Raw genomic sequence first — 24,504 nt, forward strand, 5'->3', positions numbered from 1 at the left:
GCTTATCTTTCTCATCATCAGACTGCCAGTTTCAAGGATCCTTCCTAAAGTTGCAATGCAGTCAAAAGAGGATGGGCAAACCAAATTCAAAATAAACAATTTCTTGCATTTCCAGTCCAATTCACTGTCATTTATGTTGTCTCCCTCTCTACAAATACTGCAATACATTAAGATGTTACTGGCAAGAGATTAATGACACCCATATGTAAAGAAAAAGGGAAATAAAAATACCCCCACACTGCAGAAAGATGAGAATTAGCTAAATAATTGCCATGCATCTTACTAACATTGTCTGCCAAGATACAGCTGCAGAATAACGTCTAAATGGGAATGTTTGCTGACTGTAGTGAATTACCTACATACCTTAATCTAGCTATATTATACCTTCAATCATAACCAGAGTTCTTAAAAATATATATTCTTACAAGTGTAACCTTTTTGTTCAGTAATTAGCAGATCAGATCTTCACAGAAACATAAACTGGAACTCCTAGATAAACAATGAATTACATTAGCTGAAGGTCCAGCCCAAAATAGGAGTAAACAAAAAAGATCAGATACACTGAACCTTAGAGCCTGACTGAACAAGCAAATCCTAATGAGACACTAATATTATTTGAAGCCAATAGAAATTTTGAAGATGTGTGTTGGTGAAATGTGAGCAGGAGAAAAGCACTGGGAAACAAAATGCTGGGTGAAGAAGTAGTTCCTATGGAAACCCATGGAACAGCAGCATGTACATGATGGCTTTCATTTGCTAGGGAAAATGAAACGGACAGGCTTTCTGTACTCTTTATCATTTGGGACATCTACGCAATGATTGGGGTGATTGGTTAAAATTCTCCACTGTAAAGTGGGATAAAGTTAACTCTCATTTTAGCACTGATGTCACCAGTGACACTGATGGCACCATGTAATCTGGATGAATGTGGGTGTCAAATGTACATTCCTAGGAATTCCTTTGTTAGTCGGCCCACGACTGATCTATTGCTAAATCAAAGTGCTCCTAGCTTCGTTATCTTGAACACTTTGACTCAATCTGTGTATTCTGTGTGCAGTATCTGTATAGAATCTTGTGTACAGATTAACATGTCCATAAGAATACAACTGTCTTAGAAATTAAAACTATTTCCATTTGGTGCTGTGTCAACACTCCTATAGCTTTATAGATTCTAACCATACAATTTTAATTAATATTGTAGTGGCTTTGTGTGGCAAAGAGGTGAACCAATCCTTTCATTCTATTAATGACACTAAAAAAATAATCAGATACATCTGTGTTTTTACTAGTGGGTTTCTTAAATTACAATGGTGCTCAAGACAGGCTTAGTGGTTACTATGGTATTTAAATTAAAGAGACTGTTGAGTGATTCAGACCACATACTACTGAGGGCTGCCAATTCGCACAGTCAATGGAAGAAGTAGTCTTCATGCCTCCAGTAGGCATCTGTGGCAGATGGTCTGAATATAGCCTCTATTCTTTACCACTGACTGCATAAAAACAGAAGCTGGCTGCTTTGGACAGCAGGAAATATGAATCACTTCATCAGCCTCTGAAAGGGAGACATCATAAAAGACATTTATATCCACATTAGATACTGTTGTGTAAGGTATGAATACATCTCAAAATGAATACAGCATATGGGAACAGTGTTAGAAGGAAAACCCAGGCAATTATCTTTTTATCTTTATGAGTTAAATATAATGCAAGAGAGAGTTTTGCTTACTGTGTCTACCAGTCGATTGACTCAATGTGAACGAACAGTATTTACCAGTTAAATCCCACTGCCAGAACTGACACATTTACATTCTCAAATGGGGAATTCAGGATTGACTAGACTGGGAGATTGGCACCCTTTGGGGTAGCTATAGGCCTGAACGCAGCAATGCAGAAAAATTGCTTTATTCTGTAACACAGAAAAAGTCAGTTCAAGTCAACAAACACCGATTCACGTGGTATCAAGCTATATCACTGCACTTGTAAAAAAGAGCCCTGTTGTTATTAGATGGTCTTGACTGGGACTGAAAAAAGAAATCTGGGTTTAAAAAAAAAAAAAACAACCAAAAAAGGTAGGAAATGTCTGCTTTTTACATGAAAATGGATTAAAAAAATAACCTTTTACCATCAAAAGCAAAGACCCAAGTGTATTCTTCCCCGTCCCAACTTCCCCTATCACTGATGGCACAATAATTGTTTTCAGATTTATCCTAACTGCTATATAATTTAACTTATCAGTATTATTTCTCTGTCAACTGTCAACCACTTATTTATTATGAGCAATGTACCAGCACTCAAAACAAAATGAGCCCATAATAAGCTATGTGAAGCTTTGACCCTGTAATGGGAGGGGACAGAGTGAATTTGAGCTGTGATGCTGGGAGCACTATGAATGATCAACATAATGAACATCTTGCTTGAACCTTATGGAGTGCTCTAATGCTGATCCTTTATTATTTAAAGTTACTAAACACAAATAATAGTTAGCTTATTTTAAACAACAAGAGGCCACTACCTGTGATTAAAATCGAGGTTTCAATAAATAGTTTTAGTGGGACAGCCTTGGCCACATTGGGCATTTTAGAGGCAGAAAGATTTGTGTCTTATTTCCTCATATTTTCCTATGGAAAAAACTAAGATAGCTTAACTCCAACCTCAGCAACCTACAGAATGAAAGGAACAGAAATACTGTCTACAGATTCTTCACTGGAAAATTCCATGTTAAAAGTAACCAGCCTTCAGGGACTTGAGATGGCTTACTGCCTGCCTGAATAGACAGAAACTGAGCTCTGGCCCATGATCAACTAGCACAAACTGCTCACAGCAACTGCTCACTGGTTTGGGGACTATGATGTGAAGACAAAGCAGCAGCTGGGGAAGCTGCCCCACTGGGACATGGTATGAAGCTCAATGGATTTGATCCTTATGGGTCTCTTCCAACTTGAGAAATATCCTATGATCCTCAATACATCAGCAATGATGTGTTGCTGGTCATTATCCTCCTGGGAAAGCTGGATTCTCATTTTAGTTTCTTAAATTTTCATGTGTGAGAGTCTAAATGTAAACACCTATGGATCAGAACAAAAAATACACAAAAATCACCTGTACCTGCACCAACAGCAGCAGATTCATGTCTGGTAAGGGTGACTTTAACTTGAGTGCCTGCAGTAATTCCAATATGACACTCCGTGTTAAGTAGAATTTGTCCCTTTCCTAGAACAGAAAAACACAAAATTATGGATGTCCTGAAATTCACTGACACCCACCAGTAAACCATAAAGATACTTTTTATCTAAGTTTAAGAACAAAAAGTTATAAAACCATACTGGTTTCTCGTCTTACAAAACAGCAGACATTATTCATTATTTTTGTAACTTTACAGACTTGATGGAAAAGACATCAATGAGGCTGATTCTCTTTTGACATTGTATTAGACATTATATCCAAGAGTTTAATATTTCACACATGAAATATAAATGGATTCTATAAAACAGTTAAAAAGCCCAGGCAGACAGACAGCCTTCACTAGTAGTTCCATATAAAGACAAAAGGGGAAAGTAGTAAGGATAGACACAGGAGAACAAAACTGGAAATAGTATTTAGTGTTAATTCTTTCATTAAACCTGCCAGAAATAGTCTACATTTTACCATACTTTTTTCTGCTGTCATTCCCCTTAAGAGTGTCTGCACCAAGATAACTTGAACATCTACCTTCATTCATTAGACATGCATTGCCTTTCCACTTACACAATAAAAAAAATGCTGCTACAACAGAAATGTTTTAAAACAAGTGAAAACCAGACAGTGAAGATTAGAACACAGAAGCCTAAGAAAAGCCTAAGAATAGAGTTGTAAAGCTGAGACAGCAAGGAGGTACAAGAGATGAGCCTGTTATACATTGTACTTTGACATTCTCTGACTTTAGACGATGAGATAAAAATGTGGAGCAAACCTATGATGTGCTACTGACCACAGCAACTCAAGAATTGTGATAAGCAGGATGATTTCCACTGAGCTCTCCTTGAAATTACCATCAGAGATTAAATAACTTTGTCTAACACAGAGCATATCCCTGTTTAAGATAAAGCTGATTATCTTCAGTCTTGTCAATCTCATGCACTTGCCTGTTCACTTCAGTTAAATATGTGAAATTTTTACTGAGTCAGGGCCTCAATTCCTCTGTGACATTTGTAAAAGGGGACAATAATACTTGCTTCTTCCTCTGATAAGTCTTATGAGGTTTAGTTAGCAAGGGTGAGTTTGAAAGCCACCTCCAGCTGCACACAGTAGCAAGTGCAGCCAAAAGGGAAGGAGTTGGAAGAAACGAATAGCTAGAAGTAAGAGTGAGCCTTGGTTGCTGCAGACCAAGAAGCCAATCACCAGCATTTCTCCTCAGAGAGTCGATGTCACCACATTGCACCTGCACAGTATACTGCCAAACAAAGCTTAAGCAACAGCACTTGTCCTCCATATTGCCCCAGATTTGGGATAAGGCACCAAAACAGCAGAATGGTATGTCTTTCACGCATGTTAGGATGCCAGTCTGTGAATCAAGAGACCTCACTTCAAGCTTCTTGTCTTATTTCAGTTACACAAGGTGCACGAACAGACAACACAGCTGATGGAATGGGCCGCAAACTGCAGTTGTCCTTGTCTGACCACATTGCTGCACTCTAGGCAGATAAAATCACAGAAAGCTAACACTGCAAAGTAAAAAATAACGTTTAAAAAGCCCTAAAACATTCTTTATGGGAGCAGCAAACACTGAATCAGTTCAGCTATATAATGCAACCATTACTTGAGGGGACAAGTACTCAAAAGTCACACATCCCACATGCATGAGTGGTGCTCTCATAATAACAATAAAACATAAAGAATATCCAGGATAGGTCAGACTGGAACAACTGTCCTCAGTAACCTGCCTACAACAAGGCCATAAGCAGATGCAAAAGGAAGAACAACAACAATGGAAGTATGTGCAATGCCCACTCCTAGCCACCAACTATTTTCAGCTAAGTGAACTGCTGAGCTCAGTGTGATTTCTGTATCATTCAGAACTCTCAGCAGACTTCTCTTCCATGTATGTGTCCTTTGACTTTTTGGACACATGTCAACTTTTAGCATTCACAGGACTTGGCACCACATACTGCTGAAAGACCACTTGCATTTACTTGCTTTGACACTGGTTCCTACAAACTAATACGTTCTTGATTTTGTACTAGAAACGCGTGAAATTACCCATCCTTTTGTGACCTTTACAGACCATCCTCACATGCCCATCAGTTGCTGCCTTTTCACATTGAAGAGCCCAAAGTCAGATGCTCTATATGTGGAACTCATTCTACTATTTGATCATTCTTGTCACCATTATCTGAACTTTCTCTAATTCTAATATATTCTGGTTGCAAATGGGGAACCAAAAATATGCACAATACTCAAGGTACAAATAGACCCTGATTACTTGCTAGAATCCACCATCAAGAGTGACTCTTCACATCACCACATGCCTTCGCAGTCTCAAGACACACACAACACAGTGCCACGCTCAAACAGTTGACGATTACATCCCCCAAAACACTGGACAAAAGTTCCTATCAATAATCCAGCACAGTAGCCTGCACATACTAGAAAAGAAGAGTGGTAAAAATCCCTTCAAAAGCACTCAGCTGTTTTACAGGCTAACACCTATGCTACACAGGATATAACTGGGTCATAGTAGATTGCTTTGTCAGAACACAGGGAAGGAAGCGCAGGCTTCATGAATCTCAGTTTTCCTTTGCTCTAAGAATAATAAACAGTGATCTACCACTTTCTCAAAGAAGTCTCTCATCTAACATTCTAAATTCTTAATGTCTGTTAAGCACATACAGTGCAGAAAGATGAAGCAAAATCAAGCAAAATATTTTTGGCATCTGACCTCTTGCTTCCTGCACTGTAAATCGGGAGCAATGACACTGAAGTCAATAGTCTCAAATACTCTTTCTATTAAAGTCTACTTATTCTTATCATTCCACTGGTGATAAATATGTGTAAGCATAGTTTGACACACTTTACGAACTTTGTATTCTGACACAGAGCTGTAAATGGGTATTAGTTTCGTAAGAATAGTGCCCAGAGGAGTCATGTGTAAATCTTGCAGCAAAGAGTAAAGCATAAAACCCTTTTAGCCTCTGTTCAGCCAAATTAACCCTCTCAAATATCTACACATTCCTCTAAAAAATGTCTTGCAGTATTCAAACTGTGACTTGCCAGAAGTCTGTATGTAGAACATTACTGAACTTTGTTTCTAGCAGTATCTCAGGGCCCAAACTTAGTAATAACAATGGTAATTTTGTTTCTTTAGTAGAGTAGTATGCTATCCTCCATGCAAGCCAGTATAAAGCAAAATTCATTATTTTATCTCTGTTGCTACTCCAGTAATTACAATTACTAAAGACTAGATGCTTGAATATTCTTTAAAAAAATTCAACAGCAAAATCATGTCATGTCCAACTCAGTGTCACTCTACATTTACTTACTAAGGGTCAACAGAATGTTAGAAAAAAGGTTAAGTTTAGGTTCAAGCTTCTGCAGCTCTAAGAGATAGGAAAGCCAAAAAGTGCCCATTTAAGACCTTAAGATACTTGAAAGAAAAACTAAAGATAAGATTACAATCCACAGAAGAGATGCTGCTCTCAACTGAGAGTTCCAAAGGCACTGAAAAAATCAAATTGCTGACCTGGAATGGAAACTCAGACAAGGAAATATCAGATTGATGTGAGTCTTCCAGCTACAAGACAAGAGAAACTGAGATATTCTTGCCACAGGGTATTAAGAAAATGCTGGAGATAAAAAAAGATTTGGAGTGGTTGTACAGCACTGACCTCCACAAAACACGAGAGTGGCTTGCTCTTTAAAAAGATATGAATCCTTCACAGCTTAGATGAAAGTTGGTGTTTAGTTCAAGAGAGTACATTCAAAGTTGCAAAAACAGTAAATAAATCTGAACAGTTTCCATGTTCACTAATTATATACACTCTAGAATTCACTTCTACATGGAATTTGATCCCAAACAACAATCTTACTTGGCTACGGTGATTTCCACTGTAGGAAAACACAGACATTAAACTGATTTGGGTTTTTTTTTTCCTTACAGCAGTCATTAATTTCACATTTTTACTGCAAAACCACGTTAAGCTTTCAGAAATAACAAATACGTGTGGAGTTCCACTAAATGAAGTAATTTGTAGTTATAAATCGCAGGAGACCATTCATTAATGATTCTATTTCTAGGTCAACAGGTTGCAATAAACTAAATTAAGGAGATTATCCAGGCTTCCTGTGTGCAATTAAATACTCAATGTATTAATAGAACATTGAACAGGAAGCATGCAAGAAACACATAGAGTTTTTTAATATCAGGAGTTTAATAGCATATTTGTGAAATAATTGAAACTGTGAAGTATGAGGGGAGTGAAACATTTCCTGTATTTCACAATTTTCTTTAGCAAGCATACACAAAACAGTCTTATCAGACTGCAAATGAAGAATGTCTTTGCTTTGGTTTTAAATGAGGCTCTTTTTTATGTTGTTTCAGTGGAAAAACCCTGCTGTTGGACCTTAATTTAACATTTGTCTCATTTTGCCTTGCCCAAAGATCTAGTTCAAATTACTTCCAAAAGCTGGGCAGTCCCTTCTGTATTCAGGATTTTTTTCTTTCATAAACTCATTTCTTCCAATAAGATTAAAAAAAAGGTAGTATTTGCTTGCTGTAATTAAACACATTGTTAATCTCTATTTAATGCTTCAAACCTTTACATCTAGTAAAAAGGTTTTTTTATAGTGCAGTTTTTCAGTGAGAGTGTCATTGCTTTTAGCATCTTCACTGTTTGTCCAATGACATTCTCTTATCAAGACTGAAGCAATATGTGTTCCAGTTGTACATTATCAATACTGAAAATCATGCAGCTACTTTTGAATGCTTCCTGAAGATTAATTACTGTTTTGAAAATGTATCAAGGATGGAAAACTGTGTGTTTAGTGGCTGAAGCAATATTTTTGCTCAGTACCTTAGTAATCTACAGAATGGAGCATATATGACCTTAATAGAAAGTTTGATTGGTTTTGTGGATTTTGTTGTTCATCTTCTCACCAATAGCTACAAAAATCAACTTGAGTAATAACTGTTCTTTGCACACCATAGCTTACATCCAGGAATTTAAAAAACGTTTTAAAGGTGCACACATATCTCTTTTCTACTGACTGCCATGCACACCAAAGCTGAATAAAACAGGATCTAAGCTAGGAAGCTCCCAACAGTCTTGCACTTTACTTAGCTATCCATCGGCTCCCCTAACGGCTACGCTCTCAAAATGCACTACTAGGAATATTTCAGTTTTTACTGCATAAGGAATGGGGCTAAACTTGTGCAATAGGAAAAATATGACTGTGCAGACATTTTAAGTCATACATGAATACCAGTTATCTCTACAAGAGAAAAAAAATTCCAAGTCAAGAAATACACTAAAATACTTTTCTGTTGCTGTGTTCCCTCTATCCGTGTCTATACCAAGAATGTGAAACTCAGTATTTCAAAAGGCAATGAATCACAATCACTATTGATTAGCAAAACTACATTAAAACTGTTGACATATCTAAAACGTGTCACTGATTTAATTTTTATTTACAAACATACTACTTGAGGGAAGTAAGACTTTGTCCTATTTTCAGATTGTTCCTAAGGGAAGACAGTTACCTTAGTGAAGGCTCTGTAGCACAAACCACACAGTTCCACCAAGTAGGCCAGAGTGAAGATGGCATTCTGAATTACAAAGCTTAGTAACTTTGAAAAAGGCTCCAGAAGACTCTGCAATGACATAATTTAGAAAAACAAATAACTGATTGCTCAGGAAAACAAAAACCTTTCCAACTCCAAAATGCTTGAAGTGAACAGCTCTATTTTTAGCTCAGAGGCTACCTTGCTGGGATTTACATTATTTCAGTGAAATGGCTATTCCATCTAGCATTTACCTTCATGCTTGTGTGAAAAAATAGAGGAAAAACATCAGAAAACAGTTTTACCTCTGGCATAGTGCTTATGAGCTGCAAGACATTCTGTAGTGTTTTTGCAGGAAGACCTCGATGGCCTCAGTGGAATTGTATTGCAGAACTTTCATAGAAGTTCATTATTATCTTATTTTATTTAAGAAAAAAAAGAATCATAGAATGGTAGGGTTGAAAGGGACCTTTAGAGATCAGCTAGTCCAACCGCCCTGCAGAAGAAGGTCAACCTAGATCAGGTCGCATAGCAACATGTTCAGGTGGGTCCTGAAGACCTTCAAGGAAGGAGACTCCACAACCCCTCTGGGCAGCCTGTGCCACTGCACCCTCACCCTCACAGTAAAATAGGTTTTTTCTTATATTTAAATGGAACTTTTTGTGTTCGAGTTTCATCCCATTACCTCTTATCCTGTTGCTAGCTACTATAGAAAAAAGGGATGCCCCAACCTCCTGACACCCACCCTTTAGATATTTGTAAATATTAATGAGATCTCCCCTCAGGCTTCTCTTTTCTAGACTAAACAGCCCCAGTTCCTGCAGCCTTTCCTCATAAGAAGATGTTCCAGTTCCCTGATCGTCTTGGAAATCTTTAAGAAGATATACATTCATATCCACAAAGAAATGTATTCCTACCCGCATTTTGCTGTAACCTAGATTCCAAAGCTGCTATCATGCTTCTAAGAGTATCAAGATTGCACAATTTTATGCTTATATATAAAATACTTACCAAGCTAGGGTGTAAGAACACATTCATAGAACAGCACAAGCTAACTAAATGTGAGACGAGAGTTTTGTCTTCTTGAAACTTACCCTGGTGGCACTAGTGGTAGGTATCTTCAACAAGCAAATCATGATTCTTAAACTAGAATCTAAAGAACACTATACACATATTTGAAGGCAGGAAAATTAAAAAAAAAAAAAGAAAAAAAACAAAGTGAGTATCTTTTTGTGCACATCTTGCTTTCAGTAGTAGTAGCGATGAACAAGTTAAAGGTGAAGTCTGAAAAATTATCTCTGATGACTGATCTTTACTTGGTCTAAAATGGTTATTCCCAAACACATAATCATACCCCTTAAATGGTAACATACCCTTTCAATAGTAACATACCATAGCATAGACTTTGAGATGAGGAAATGTCACTAAATGGCTAGCTCAGAAAAGTTAACTTCCTTCCTCTTATGAAAAAAATTTCCTGTACTTCCACTGTAACAAAGATGGACTGGGGAAAAAATATAAGAGGGTTAGCAGGAGGTACAGAATCACAGGTATGCACCATCTATCTCATTTTATATTTCTGTGGTTGACCTGAGGTATGGCATCTTCCCTCACACTCCAAGACAGGGCACAACTCACTGCCCATAATACCAGAGTGCACTCTGGTAACAGCTGCTCTAGATGCCCCTCTAAAGTTGTTCCTTATAGGGCAATTGATTTTTTTTCTGAGTAAATCACATATGTTGCAGCAGTGAATGAGGCTTTTCAGGGTCTGTCCACTGTCCTTCCTCATGCCTGCTGCAAACACCTAGAAGAGCAAAGAGTAATTTCTAACCCTAGCGGAAGGAATAAGAGATGTACAGTTCAGGAGCAAGAAATTGTTCTGTTAATGATACCTCCCATGAATAAAAGGGAAATGAAAGTAAACACTCCATCTAAATGCTCAGTGAATAGCAGATATGCAGTTGGAGCTGTTTAGATATAATTAATTATTTTTATTTATTTCAGTTACACAAGATGCCACAGACTGGGGTGGCTTATATGCAAAGGAAAATGTTACTGCCTGTTTGGTTTAGTAAGTGCTGCAAGATAGTGGCTCAGTTTATCAAAATCTAAAGAAGTTTCAGGATCTGACTATTGCACAATAGTGCCAAGGAATTTAATATCATTCATGTAATTCAGTGGTGACAGCTAATTTAAAAGACAATATTATAAGTCACAAAGCCAGATTTTGGACCCCTCAGCTCACACTGAGCAATGCTTCTTCACACAGAAGAACTTATCTCTTGGCTCATTCCTGTTATGGGGAATAAAGTCAGAATAAGGGCATCAGAATCTTGTGTTTACTGGAAAGACTCGGAAAAGTTTTTACCATGTTTACTGAAAAGATATCTGGAAATACACATAATTGGAAATAAGATCCCTCTGTATGTCCTCTGCACACTCAGAAATCAGAACCTAAAGCTTCTAAATTCAGTTTCTGTAACTATATTCTGATTACATCCAGAAGTACAATCTGGTCAGCCAAACAGGCTATGCTCAGTTTATAGTAGTCTCAGTTCTCTCTGCCTGTCTGACTATTGTGTACTTTTAGCAAATTAATCACACGGTGCTGCTCTTCTTGAGAGGTTTTTTTTGTTTTAACAGCTAAAATCAGATAGATTTTTATTACCAAAATGCTGTATCTCTCAAATCTGATAAAGATAGAGCACGGAACGTGTAGAGAAAAACAGGCAATGAAGAGGTGGACAGTACTCTGGTCAAGTTGTTATTGTTACCCACAGAAAATATAATTAAAGGGATGGATCAGACATACAATAAATTCAGTCCTCTGGAAACATTAGTTGACATGAGAGAAAGTATTCACAACCCGGATTTCTCATTCACAGCTTTCTCACTGTTTCAGTACATCCCAACCAATGGCAGCATAGCTTGTTTCAGGTGCCCATACATCATACCTTAAGTGGCAAAACACAAGGGAGTTTAGTAAGGAAGGTCTGAAACTGATTACTAATGGTGGTCCAGAGGTTGCTGGGGGAGTCCATTGGCAAGGCTTCCATAAAGGTAGCTATATTTTCCAAACACCGTAACATTGCACCTCCTGCTGGTAAATTCTTCTTGTTGTTTAAACCCTGGGAAACAAAAGGAGAACTGCAAACAAATGTATACAGGCAGAAATTGTCCCTTAAATTTGGAAATGATAAGAACAATTTGTTGAGACAAAATACTACTTAGATCTTCTGTAACACTAATGACAAAACATTGTGCAGGTAATTCAAACTATTGTGACAGCTAAGTCTAGTTCAGTTCCTAAAGTATTGACCAAAAGATCTTGAGACAAAATGTTATAACCAGGGTCCTAACTCAACCAGCTTCAACTGGCATGGTAGTAAAAAAGTAGAAATCAAGTATTCAGCAGTGAATTGCCTACAGTTCTGGGCCCCTCAGCTCAAGGAGGACAGGGTGCTGCTGGAGATAGTTCAGTGCAGAGCCACAAAGATGATGAATGGAGTGTAACATCTCCCTTATGATGAAAGGCTGAGGGAGCTGGGGCTCTTTAGCTTGAAGAAGAGGAGACTGAAGGGTGACCTCATTAATGTTTACAAATATATAAAGGGTGGATGTCAGGAGGATGGAGCCAGGCTGTTCTCAGTGATGGCCAGTGACAGGACAAGGGGCAACAGGTACAAGCTGGAACATAAAAGGTTCCAAAGAAATACAAGGAAGAATTTCTTCACTGTGACAGTGACGGAGCACTGGCACAGGCCCAGAAAGACATAAGCACTTTTAAAGTGATGTCAAAAACTTTGTATGAAGCAAAAGTCATGTTTATGGAAGATGAGGATACATGCAAGTGACTAGTGCTAGTGAGAGGAAAAAAGTTAACAGCAGAAACAAGCCAAGTGCACAGAAGGCAATCACAGAATAAAACCCCAAAAAAACCATCTCTCAACCAACCAACCAAATAACTCAGTGAAAGCAAAATCCAGGACAATGGTGAAAACAGTCTAATTCTGCTTCCAGGGAGGTCAAAACAAAAATTCACATTGCTTTTGGTTACCCAAACTTGAACTCTTAATGAATAAGAAGAAATGATCCAATATGCCTGATAAGGCTAATAAAACTAGCACCATCCACAGAGCTGATTGCCAACATACCTCTAAAAGCTGGCTCAGAGCAGCAATGGAACTCAGCTCACTGAAATCCATGAGAGATGTGGCCAAGGTCCGTAAAAAACTTCCATCTGAAATTCAAATGACATTTTTACACTGGCTATCCACACAGAGGTAGCTGAAATGCACTCTAAGTACCACACATTACCTTTAATGTTACTCTGGAAGAGCTGGGGAAAGATGCCATTGGGAGCCAGTTGATGGAACACACAACGGAGGAACTGCTTGGCCACACCTGCAGCATTTCCAGGGATCATCATGCTAAAAAGAAGAGAAGGAAAAGGAAGAAGAAATTGCATTGCAGATGAAACTTCTCAAAGCTGACTGAATCAAGAAACAAAGATGATTCTATTATTTTTCATTACAGAAGCATTCAGTTTTAAGACAATCAAAAGCAGAACTGCCATGATCCCAAAAAAACAGTGTGTTCATTTTATGACTTCAGCTCAACTATTCAGAGATGAAAAAGTTTTATACACATACCCAAAGCATTTAAGTCTCAATAAATAGCTACATTTTTCCTAATTCTCCATATAGTTTTATTTGTGTATTTCAGTCATATAGGATGAAGTTACTTGCTTTACTGTAAAATACATGAACAATGAGTAAACATATATATTATAATATTAGTTTGTCTCTGTGGTTTCCTTCAAGAGAGGATGTACTTTCTAATCACTCCTAAAATGAATGGTTTCATTTAAAAAGCTACAGCATTCTCTATTTATTCATAAACTGCATACCTCAACATATTTTACAGCTTCTCAAAATTAATTTATCCTATTCAGCATCTGACTTACATAATGAGATATCACTACCAGGGGTTGTCCATGGCCAAGGATGATTCCTTTGATTGAATGTATGGACCTGGTCCTCATGGGGGACTTCAACCACCCTACAGATTGTTGACAACAACTTCCTGTCACAGATGATCAAGGAACCAACAAGGAGGGGTGTGCTGCTGGACCTGGTACTGACAAATAAGGAGGGCCCTGTTGGGGATGTGAAGGTTGGAGGCAACCTCGGCTGCAGTGACCATGAGATGGTAGAGTTCAAGATCCTTTGTGGAAGGGGCAGAACACAAAGCAGGACCATGACCCTGGATTTCAGGTGGGCCGACTTTGGCCTCTTCAAAGATCTGCTTGGACGGATCTCATGGGATATGATTCTAGAAGAAAGAAGTGCCAATGAGAGCTGGTCAATCTTCAAGCACCACTTCCTCCAAGCCCAGGATCAGTGTATCCCAATGTGCAAGAAACGAGGAAAAGGAGGTAGGAGACCTCCATGGATGAGCAAGGATCTGCTGGGACAACACAGGTAGAAAGTAGCTACCTATGAGAGGTGGAAACAGGGGCTGGCTTCTTGGGAAGAGTATAGGAACATTGCCAGGGCATGCAGGGGTGCAACTAGGAAGGCCAGAGCCCTTCGAGAATTAAATGTAGCCAGGGATGTTAAGGACAGCAATAAGGCATTTTTGAAGTACATCAGCAGCAGAAGGATGGCGAGGGAGAACATGGCCCCCCTGCTAAACGCTGAGGGTGCCCTGGTGTCTGAGGATGCAGAAAAGACCGAAGTACTGAATGCCTTCTTTGCTTCAGTCTTTACGACCAAGGCTGACCCTAGGGAAGCCCAGTCCGGCAAGGATAACAGGATGGCCAGGACAGCAGAGGACTTGCCCTGGGTGGAAAAGGAAGAGGTTAAAGACTTGTTGACCAAGCTTAAGGCTCATAGTCAATGGGTCCTGACGAGATGCATCCTAGAGTGCTGAGAGAGCTGGCTGATGTGATTACCAAGCCTCTCTCTATCATTTTTGAACAATCATGGAGGACAGGTGAGGTGCCTGAGGACTGGAGAAAGGCCAGTGTCACTCCAGTCTTCAAAAAGGGCAAGAACGACGACCCAGGAAATTACAGGCCAGTCAGTCTCACCTCCATCCCTGGAAAAGTGATGGAATAACTCATCCTGAATGTTATCACTGAACATATGAAGGATAAGATCAGGGGGAATCAACATGGCTTCACCAAGGGGAAATCCTGTTTGACCAAACTGATAGCCTTCTATGAGTGCATAACCAGATGAGTGGATGTCATCTACCTTGACTTCAGCAAGGCTTTTGACACTGTCTCCCACAACATCCTCATCAGAAAGCTCAGGCAGTGTGGCTTGGATGAGTGGACAGTGAGGTGGATCGAGAGCTGGCTGAATGACAGAGCCCAGAGAGTGGTGATCAATGGCACAGAATCGAGTTAGAGGCCTCTGGCCAGTGGAGTTCCACAGGGATCGGTTCTGGGGCCAGTCTTGTTCAACATCTTCATCAACAACCTGGATGAGGGGACAGAGTGTACCCTCAGCAAGTTTGCTGATGACACAAAGCTGGGAGGACTGGCTGATTCCCCAGAAGGCTGTGCTGCCATTCAGCGGGATCTCAACTGGCTTGAGAGTTGGGCAGAGAGGAACCTCATGAGGTTCAACAAGGACAGTGCAGAGTCCTGCATCTGGGAAGGAACAACCCCACACACCAGTACAGGCTGGGAGTCGAACTGCTGAAGAGCAGCTCTGCAGAGAGAGACCTGGGAGTCCTGATTGATAATAAGCTAACCATGAGCCAGCAATGTGCCCTCGTGGCCAAGAAGGCCAATGGCATCCTGGGATGCATCAAGAAGAGTGTGGCCAGCAGGTTGAGGGAGGTTCTGCTCCCCCTGTACTCTGCCCTCGTGAGGCCTCATCTGGAGTCCTGTGTCCAGTTCTGGGCTCCTCAGCTCAAGACGGACAGGGAAGTGCTAGAGAGAGACCAGTGCAGGGCCATCAAGATGATCAGGGGAATGGAACATCTTTCATATGAGGAAAGGCTGCAGGAACTGGGGCTGTTTAGTCTGGAGAAGAGAAGATTGAGGGGAGATCTTATTAACATTTATAAATATCTAAAGGGTGGGTGTCAGGAGGTTGGGACATCCCTTTTTTCTATAGTAGCTAGTAACAGGACAAGGGGTAATGAGATGAAGCTGGAACACAAAAAGTTCCACTTAAGTATAAGAAAAAGCTATTTCCCTGTTCAGGTGAGGGAGCCCTGGCACAGGCTGCCCAGAGGGGTTGTGGAGTCTCCTTCCTTGGAGGTCTTCAAGACCCGCTTGGACATGTTCCTATGTGACCTGATCTAGGTGAACCTGCTTCTGCAGGGGGTTGGACTAGATGATCTCTAAAGTTCCCTTCCAAACCCTACCATTCTATGATTCCATGACACAGTTTATCAAGACAAATACTGAACACAGAGCAAGTTAGAAAAAGCTGCATTGAAATCATAGAATCACAGAAAGTATCTTTAAATTATGTATGAATCTGAGGTTTTTCAAGTTCAATACATATAATCATGGGTTCCTTTTCATCTTTAGAACACACAAGGCATTTGAAACAAATGGGAACGGATAAGTTTTTCTTCTTTCTCACAAACCTTACTACATTTTTTTTAAGTAAAATATAACTGATTTCAGAGACAAGGAGAATGATACTTTAGATTAATTGTTTCATTTTGGGCAAGATATCCTTTTCTACCATACCTTTCTGCTTGATTAGAGAAACTCATACTTGATGCCAACCTGAAATAAAAGTTTGAAAGGTAAGTGAAGGTCATATGATTTTTTTTGTGTTTCATGTTTAAGACAATTATCAACTATTTTAAATAATAAATAAGAATTTTAGGAAATATTTAAGATGTCACCAGAAAAGTCTTCTGAAGAGAACTTAAATTCAGTTGAAATATCTTTGCATGACATAAACTCTGTTCAATCTTGCAGTCTCACAAATACTTAACAACTCTAAAGAAAATTCTAATTGCCTTCCTGTGCTTGCGTGAAGATAATGAAGTAAAGCACATCATGGATAATTATGAACCTAGAGGGATTTGGAGAGGAAAAAAAAGTTTACCAGAAGCTGTTTGCTGACTGAATTGTTTCACAGGAACATAGACTAATCCAAAATTCTTAACTTGTCAGTCTGAAGTGAGGCTTCTAGTTCCAGGCTTTGGCACCTAAACAACTGGCCTCATTTCAGAAACACTAAGTACCTACAAGCTCTTAAAAAGTCAGAAAATAAATACTGGGTTCTCAAAAATCAGGTCATTTATTTTAGTACCTAAATATAGACTAATACGGGTGTTCAGTAACAAAAATACAGAACACAATCTTAAAGCAAAATCATGCACTTCAATATCCAGGACATGTAAACATATAGAATTAGGGCTTATAATATCAAAGCAACACACTTTTAATACTAAAAGCCACTAAAGAGTAATGATAGAGATGTACACTGGAAGCATCTCTTACGCACAATATAACATGCAATCTGAACTTGCTGCTGCTGCGCACCAGTATGTCTGCTGCTGAAAGCTGATACATCTAAACAAAAAGTTCACATAACTACACTAATTTACATCTGTTGATGAACTTGCCTTCAAAGTTTATTTTTGATTCATGTTTCTTTTAGATTGGATTTAACTGTTGCTCAATCCTCTGTCAGCCTCTGTTCTGAAAACAGTCTCCTCTTTAGTCACCGCTACAAAACCCAAAAAGAATCCTAAGGTAGCTCAGTCAAGTGCATAAATGTAAACCAAAATGGATGGTGATTTTCATTAATGACACATGGCTAGTGAGGGACACAGCATACTATCAACAGTGCAGTAATCTCAGGCTGGACGGTGCAGGGGACAGAGGATTACATTATCTTTAGTTGTTCCAGCAAAAATCAGAAAAACTCATCAGAGTTCCCAACTCCACCCTTGCAAAGAGAAGTCCACACTAAAATGCAACACAGTAACTCTGGTATGCAAGACTAATTCTGAAACGCTTGAAGCTACCTTCAAGCAATACAGACCTCAATTCTGGAATAACTGCAGCATATGCTTACATTAAAGCACATCAGGATTTCTGCAGAATGCAAGAACATTACTCACATGCCCAATGGCCACTACACTTATTTTTAAAAATCTACTAAAGCATATAAATACAACAACATAAAATATTTATTCTAAAAGAAATTAAAGGCTTATGCAAAAGTTTTCTTGATAATGCAATAAGGCAAATGTGGCTTTTATGATAAACAGAACTTCAGTTTCTAGTTTTGGAAAAACTTTGAGACACGAACTACACTAAACACTTGGGAACACCTGAAACTTTTTGAAATTTACTTGAATGTATTTATCCTTACTAATCTAAATATTTTGTTGCACAAAGGCCATGAACCCCTACCATAACCTCCACTTTGCAGACCACAAAGTAGAACAGAGAATGGATATTTTCAAGTTTGTACATGTGAAGAACAGAAGTTAAGCTTTTCAAAGCTTCACACTAACTCCAGAGTCTAAATGTCATTTCAAACTGGGCTTTGATGCTTGGAAAGCTAAATCTTGATTGAAACCAATGAAATGAGAATCAACGAGTAAAAACTAGAGCATAGAGTTAAGTGCATGCCAGAGTTTTACAAATATGACATCCTCTAATTGTCATCAACTTGAAATCAGAACTTTTTCTCTGCCAAAAATCCCAATAGATGCCTATCTGTACCTGTGGATATCCAAATAACTTTTGAAAATCTTTCTGTATATTGTTTAGGTGTTCTGGGAGACTGTGGATTTCTGAATTACTACTCTTCTTAGTGTGAAAGTAGTAGGTATTTTCTAAGAATACAAATACAAGAAATCTAATTCATTCTTACCTCTGCTGTCAGATGGGTATTTGGAGGTAATAAAATGGCACTGCTTGATGAAAGACAGAAACTTGGCTATATACATGGGGCATCTGAATGCCTCTCTGCTTGTATATGCTACTTATTTTGCATGTACTTAAAATAATTCTTTTATAGGGAATTAAGCCTCTTACTGGACATAGAATTTGTCAGGAATGACAGCCAGTAGGAAAAATACAAGACATTTACCAGAAGTACCCCATGTTGTATGCCATCTGCTGCTCTAAAACAATCAACTGTCTAACTCCAAAGATGCAGCAAAGCACAGAAAAAGGTAACCTACTCAGCCCTTATCCCTTGATCTTCCAAATGAATTACTCTCTGTGGCTATAGTACTGCTGTATTTTCAGGAATCATGCAGAATGGATAGCGTCTGTCTAGATTAAAAACTTCATTTCCATCAGAGTTCATTAACAGTGCCAGCAGGGAACTGCAGTTTGCAATTAATGGAAATGGAAGACTTGAATAGCTGCTGTGTTTAAATGGAATTGGGTGGTAGTGGAGAGACAGGGCTGTAAAGAGCTGTGCGCCTGCACAAGTCACAGTTTTTAGAAGAAGCAATTTTAACTTCAGTTGCTGAAAAGAACATGGAAAAGGAGAGCTGTATAACATTTCTGCACTTCTAGTGCTGCTCAGAAGCCTATTCTGAAACACCTCCAATGCATCCCTCCCACCTCTTTCTTAGGCAAGAAATTGTGGAAGTGGCCAAGGCAGCAATGACAAGTAATACAATTGTAACAGTGCATTTCAATTATCCTCAGCATACTGGGTAAAAGTCACAAGACAAAAATAATGGACAATAAATGTTTAAGATGTTATCAGAGATGATCTCATGTAGCAGCTAGTTAGGAAACCCTCATAAGGAGATGCAACTCTTTCCTTAGTCTTAATTAGCATATAAAATATGGTTGTAAAACCTGAAGAGCTTCTGGTATGCCAGTGAATGATCATATCTAGGAGTTGAAAGTCCTCCGAGAGCAAGAAAATTCAGAAAAGTTTTAAAGCAGGAACTATATAAAAGTGAAAAATCCTATTAGAGCAGCAAAAAAGTGATAGCCCAGAGAATTCAGCCTTTACAAAAAGCACAGAAGCTGTTTAAGAACAATTACAGTGGAAACAGAAGGCCAAGCTAACCCACTTGTTAAGAAAGACTTCCAGAGACCAAAAGAAAGGAAAGGTGAGGGACGTTGTTAGGAAAAAGGTGGCTACAGAAAAACTGAATTAATTCTTTGCATCACTGCTTACAGTGGGACAAACTGGGGAGAGTTTCCTGAGGTGGAACCTCCCTTTGGAGAGTAAATGGGAGGACATGAAAGGAGTTGCCCAAAACTGAAGCAACTGTGGGAAAAGTTATATAAGAAACTGATAAAGTGATAAGAAACAAAGCAGTAAGTAGAAAGAGGTGTTATTCATGTAAGAGTTCTAAAATACATAACTTCATAAAGTGAAGTTTATGTAAACCCAGTTCTGGGCACAAAATTCAGTCACATGGGAGAGAGAGGAAATCCTTGAATTTACCGTCCTACAGACTGCATGATGTCCAACAGCAGAGGAGCAGCCAAGTCTGGACTAAGGTGAATGAAGGTTGAGAGCACAACTATGGCCAGACCTAGTGTTTCTTCATCATATTCCTCAAGAATAGCTCCGCAGTCATGGCACCTGCAAAGAACAGTTTAAAAAACTGACATGAACAAATTTAAAACAAAGTAGTACTATTACTACATATGTGTATAATTAGATCCCCTTAAAGTCCTAATATTTAGTACATTCTATTCAAAATCTCTTTAGAAAGACAATGTAATTGTGATCTTGCTATAATAAATAACAGTCCACAGCTTTCAAACATTAACAATAACTTTTCCCTAGCTGCACTGGCTGTTTCTTCACTGACAAATGAAAGAGGGCCACAGGTCAGGCCTTGTTTTGGGTCCTTTATTGGTAATTGTTCGCCAGGTTCCCTCACTGTATGGGACTGCTTCAGTTTGCACTATTCAAGAGAAATCTGCAGCAGTGAAGACTATCCCTCAGCAATATGAACATCAGTCAGTTCACGTGACGGGCTCAGGCGAGGGCTCAGGTCCTTGGCACTCTTTAGCTGCATAGACACAATGACACTCATAGATGACCTTAAATAGATAGAACAATTTCACATTGTCCTTCCTGACACTCATGAATTACAAATAACAAATTATACAATTAGGAAACAATGATCTGATTGGTTCCCACAGTAGTTACAGCTATCAAGAAAAAAATGAAAGGACCTCTCAGGGGCAGAGATCCTTAGATTTCAGAGAAGTCTCCTTTCTCGGGGCAGACTTGCTGCTGAGTCACTTATCCTTCCAGAAATGCCAAAAAACATCTGATAAAGTTCTGAAAGGGCCCCGTAATGTCTAATTATAAAGGGGATGTCAGATTTAGAAGAGATGAGACAGGCTTTCACAACCCACAAAAAAGGCAAACCAATGTGGGAAATTGGCTTATCTCAGCCCAGTAGGAAGGCTTGCTTAATTTCATCAATCAGTTTCTAATGACTCCATCAGATTGTGATAATTTAACTTAATGTAACTGTACAGGCAATTTTCTTCCCTTTGTTACTAAACAGAAAGGAAATATAACAAGTCATGAAAGTCAAGCTCAGGTGGTCTGTATGTAAACAGGTGGTAATAAAGCTTTGGTGAAATAGCCAAAGCAAGTGCCAAAGATAAGTCTATGTTTTGGGATGCTTCAATTTGTCACACAATATGGTCCACTCCAGTCACAGCGTGCACAGTAGCCCTGTCTTTCTCCAAGAATCATCTAAGCATGTCTGTCTACTGGACTGAGCACAGGAGCACAAGCAAGAACCTCAGGTTTCTCTTCCCAATTTTTGATCAAACCAATTAATGGTTCCCTGCTGACTGCTTTACTTCTCCAGTAAACGAGCACACTTCTGTTTAATACTTTCTTTAGAGGTATTTTACACAACCACTTAAGGTTTGCAAAAGCTTTTGGGTTCAGTTAGTATCAGTATTAAAAATGCGCCATTGACTACACATGATTAGATATCAACCGTTACTTATTTCAACAGAAAGTAATTTCAAAAAAAGAGGGGTTTTTTTTCCTATGGCAAAAGTGGCTTCTGATGGATCACTATGAGTCTTTCATTTAAAATGTGCTTCCCCTGTCCTTCATGTACATGCAAGAGCCTGGGTCATTGTTTTGTCTCACCCAGGACTTACTGAAATAAAAAGACATCTTACTGGCAGTGCTTAGAAATATTTACCTTGAGGTAAAGAATTAAATAACTTGGCAGAGATAAATGACAGAATGGACTTCATAGTTCCATAAAGTATATCTATCTTTTACTTGATCAATTTGAAGTTCTACCACTTCTTTGAAAGGAAAAGAAAAAGAACTTACTTGTCAGTCATCACAATGGGCTGGTCATCAGCAAATTCTTCTGGTGCAGGTACAAACATACTGACTATACTGGGCGCTGATAGCAAGCTAGATTTTGTGGCACCTTAAGGCAATTAGGGTAAAAAAGTAAAGAAAAAATGAAAGAAAATCACTCAACAGAAATACAAACTGCCTGATGAACAGACTTGTAAAGACAATGATTTCACTGTGCATAGAAATAAGAAATAAAGTGTCTACAAGGCATTATATATCACATTCCTTGCTTCTGACAGATTATTCCAATTTCCTACAACTATCAATTAAAAAAAAAAAAAAGAACTTGAAAAAAGGTAAAATAACAAAGAACAAAAATTCCAGGAAGGCAGATGTAATCGTATCTACTCATTTTTTAGGGAGGGAGTATGACTCTACAGTTCCTATGAAACTGGACACCAGCTCTACAGTCTTCCACCATACTTATGGGGAATTACTTTCCCATAGTTCTCAGTATCTAAGTTTGTATATCTCAACACCAGATCATCAATCTAGTCACACCATCCCTAATACAGACATGGAGAGAGATTAGGAAAGGATAGCTAGAAGGAATGGAGAAACACTGAGAACATTGGAGGGCTGATGATTAGAAATGTTTTCCAAGTTACTCAACTGCAGGCACAGCCACTGTGATTGTGCCAACATATGGGTTTCCCTTGCCTTTGGTTCTTTTTGTGCACTTCTGACAGATGCTTGTTTTAACAGGAGAACTTATGTATAATGGAAGATTAAAACTCTTGGCTTCTCTGAGTTCAGCTTTTCAGGATTACAGCAATATTAGGTTAACCTGACAGTTTAACAATCCAGTATGGTGATTTTCTTCCCTTGGCCCCTTTGTTTTCATTAACCAGACAACTTCAACTGCAGAAAAAAACCCACAGATGAAGCAACTCTCCAGTTAGTCTGGTTACAAAGAAAACATCAAGAAGAATAATCAGTAGCTGTTCCCAAGGTCATCTTGTTCTAAAGACCAAACTATGAAAAGCTCATTTTGTGAATCAATTTTTAGAAGAGTACCGACACCCTTTAGATGCCAATTCAGCCACAGATTAATTAACACATTCTTACTCGTTGCTTCAATCTGCAGATTCAGATTTAACGTTAACATTAGCTTGTTCTGATAACAGTTAACTATGGGAACAGGAGGAAGCTTCTCCACCTAAGCTAGGTTCAGATGGAATTTCTGGAGAGATAATCTCAGTTAATCCAGGAAAAGCAAATTTAAGATCAGTTCTCAGGCAAAATAATCTAGAGAAACTCTCACAACTTCTGAATTCAAAACATGTGGAGTGACAAGGGCTTGTTTCACAAGAATAAGACAGGTTTTAAAAAAATCATTTTACTATGTAAAGAAGGAAATATTTCTTTTACATGCAGAGTTCAGAACTTCCCAATTGTCACCTGAGATTTTTGCTGGACATGAGAAGACACTCCAAGAAGTCCAGAATATGCTTTAGTAACGTAGGACATAATCCAGAATGCAAAGAACAGAAGTTTATTTTTCTACTCAGTTTTCTTCCCCACACAAAGGAATGAAGACTTCTCTACTCTGACTTTGGAAGTTTCACTGTCTTGTTCTCTAGATATAAGTCCAACTGCAGCACACAAATCCTACGTGTGTAGGATCATAATGTCATAATGTAGGTTACAACGTTGGAATAACACTATGCTCAAAATAAAAATATCCTCTCTTGTGCACTGAACAGTAGGAAAAAAACATGATTTAGGCAAAGGAGATAGGTCACTGCCCCATTGCAAGGCTGTAAGAAAGTCTGTATTTATTTCAGCTGTGTGGAAAGAGTTCATAAAGAAATGAGATTCAACCACACTCTGCATATAGTCTTTTATTTACACGTGGCCAGCCAAAACAAGTACTAACAAAAAAACAGTATCTCTTGTCAGTAGTCCCTGTCTTGCATTAAATGTCTTGTCTAATATTTTTTCAATAACTTACTTTCTCCAGGACAGTTGAGGGCTTTAATATAGCTAATGGAACATAAAATTCAGCACCATTTGGTACTAACCAAAAAACCTTCCTGTCACTCTTAGCAGAGAGATCAAGTCAAACAGACACTGAACTAACCTCTGATTCTTAGTGGTGGTCCCTCTAAGTCAGGGTTTAGGCAAACAGGGACATTACACAGCCGCTTTCCATGCTGTGTCTGCTCTGTGAATAAATACAGAACTTCAGTCTCCAGAACTATGAAGCCAGCATCTGTCATCAGCACAGTAAGGCTTAAGCAGTTAAAACAAGACAAACAACAGCTACTGGAAAAAAACAAAACCAAAAACAAATAATAGACTTTATTTTTTAAGCATAGGAAAGGGAGGGAGGGAGAAGGATATAAAGATGAAAGAGGTCATAAATTAAAAAGGCCACAGATAACCTAATACCAAAGAAGGCATTTTAGAAAT

The 24,504-nt window shown here is 38.7% G+C and overlaps 1 protein-coding gene across 8 annotated transcripts in view; it reads right to left on the minus strand.

Moving 5' to 3' along the window:
* UNC79 (unc-79 homolog, NALCN channel complex subunit) overlaps window positions 1-24,504 on the minus strand; it is a 111,970-nt gene that overhangs the window by 19,472 nt on the left and 67,994 nt on the right. For 6 of the 8 annotated variants that reach the window (XM_061998334.1, XM_061998333.1, XM_061998332.1 and 3 more), the window contains 10 exons: window positions 24,173-24,256; window positions 22,057-22,159; window positions 20,176-20,316; window positions 16,476-16,514; window positions 13,073-13,185; window positions 12,910-12,995; window positions 11,710-11,883; window positions 9,847-9,915; window positions 8,732-8,842; window positions 3,106-3,210 (listed from right to left, as the gene is read on the minus strand). In XM_061998334.1, coding sequence (XP_061854318.1) covers window positions 3,106-3,210; window positions 8,732-8,842; window positions 9,847-9,915; window positions 11,710-11,883; window positions 12,910-12,995; window positions 13,073-13,185; window positions 16,476-16,514; window positions 20,176-20,316; window positions 22,057-22,159; window positions 24,173-24,256 — 1,025 coding nt within the window. The remainder of the gene's footprint in view (window positions 1-3,105; window positions 3,211-8,731; window positions 8,843-9,846; window positions 9,916-11,709; window positions 11,884-12,909; window positions 12,996-13,072; window positions 13,186-16,475; window positions 16,515-20,175; window positions 20,317-22,056; window positions 22,160-24,172; window positions 24,257-24,504) is intronic. The other 2 variants (XM_061998330.1, XM_061998329.1) reach the window with 2 other exon arrangements.

This window comes from Colius striatus, chromosome 6, assembly GCF_028858725.1.
Source record: "Colius striatus isolate bColStr4 chromosome 6, bColStr4.1.hap1, whole genome shotgun sequence".
Lineage (NCBI taxonomy): Eukaryota > Metazoa > Chordata > Aves > Coliiformes > Coliidae > Colius > Colius striatus.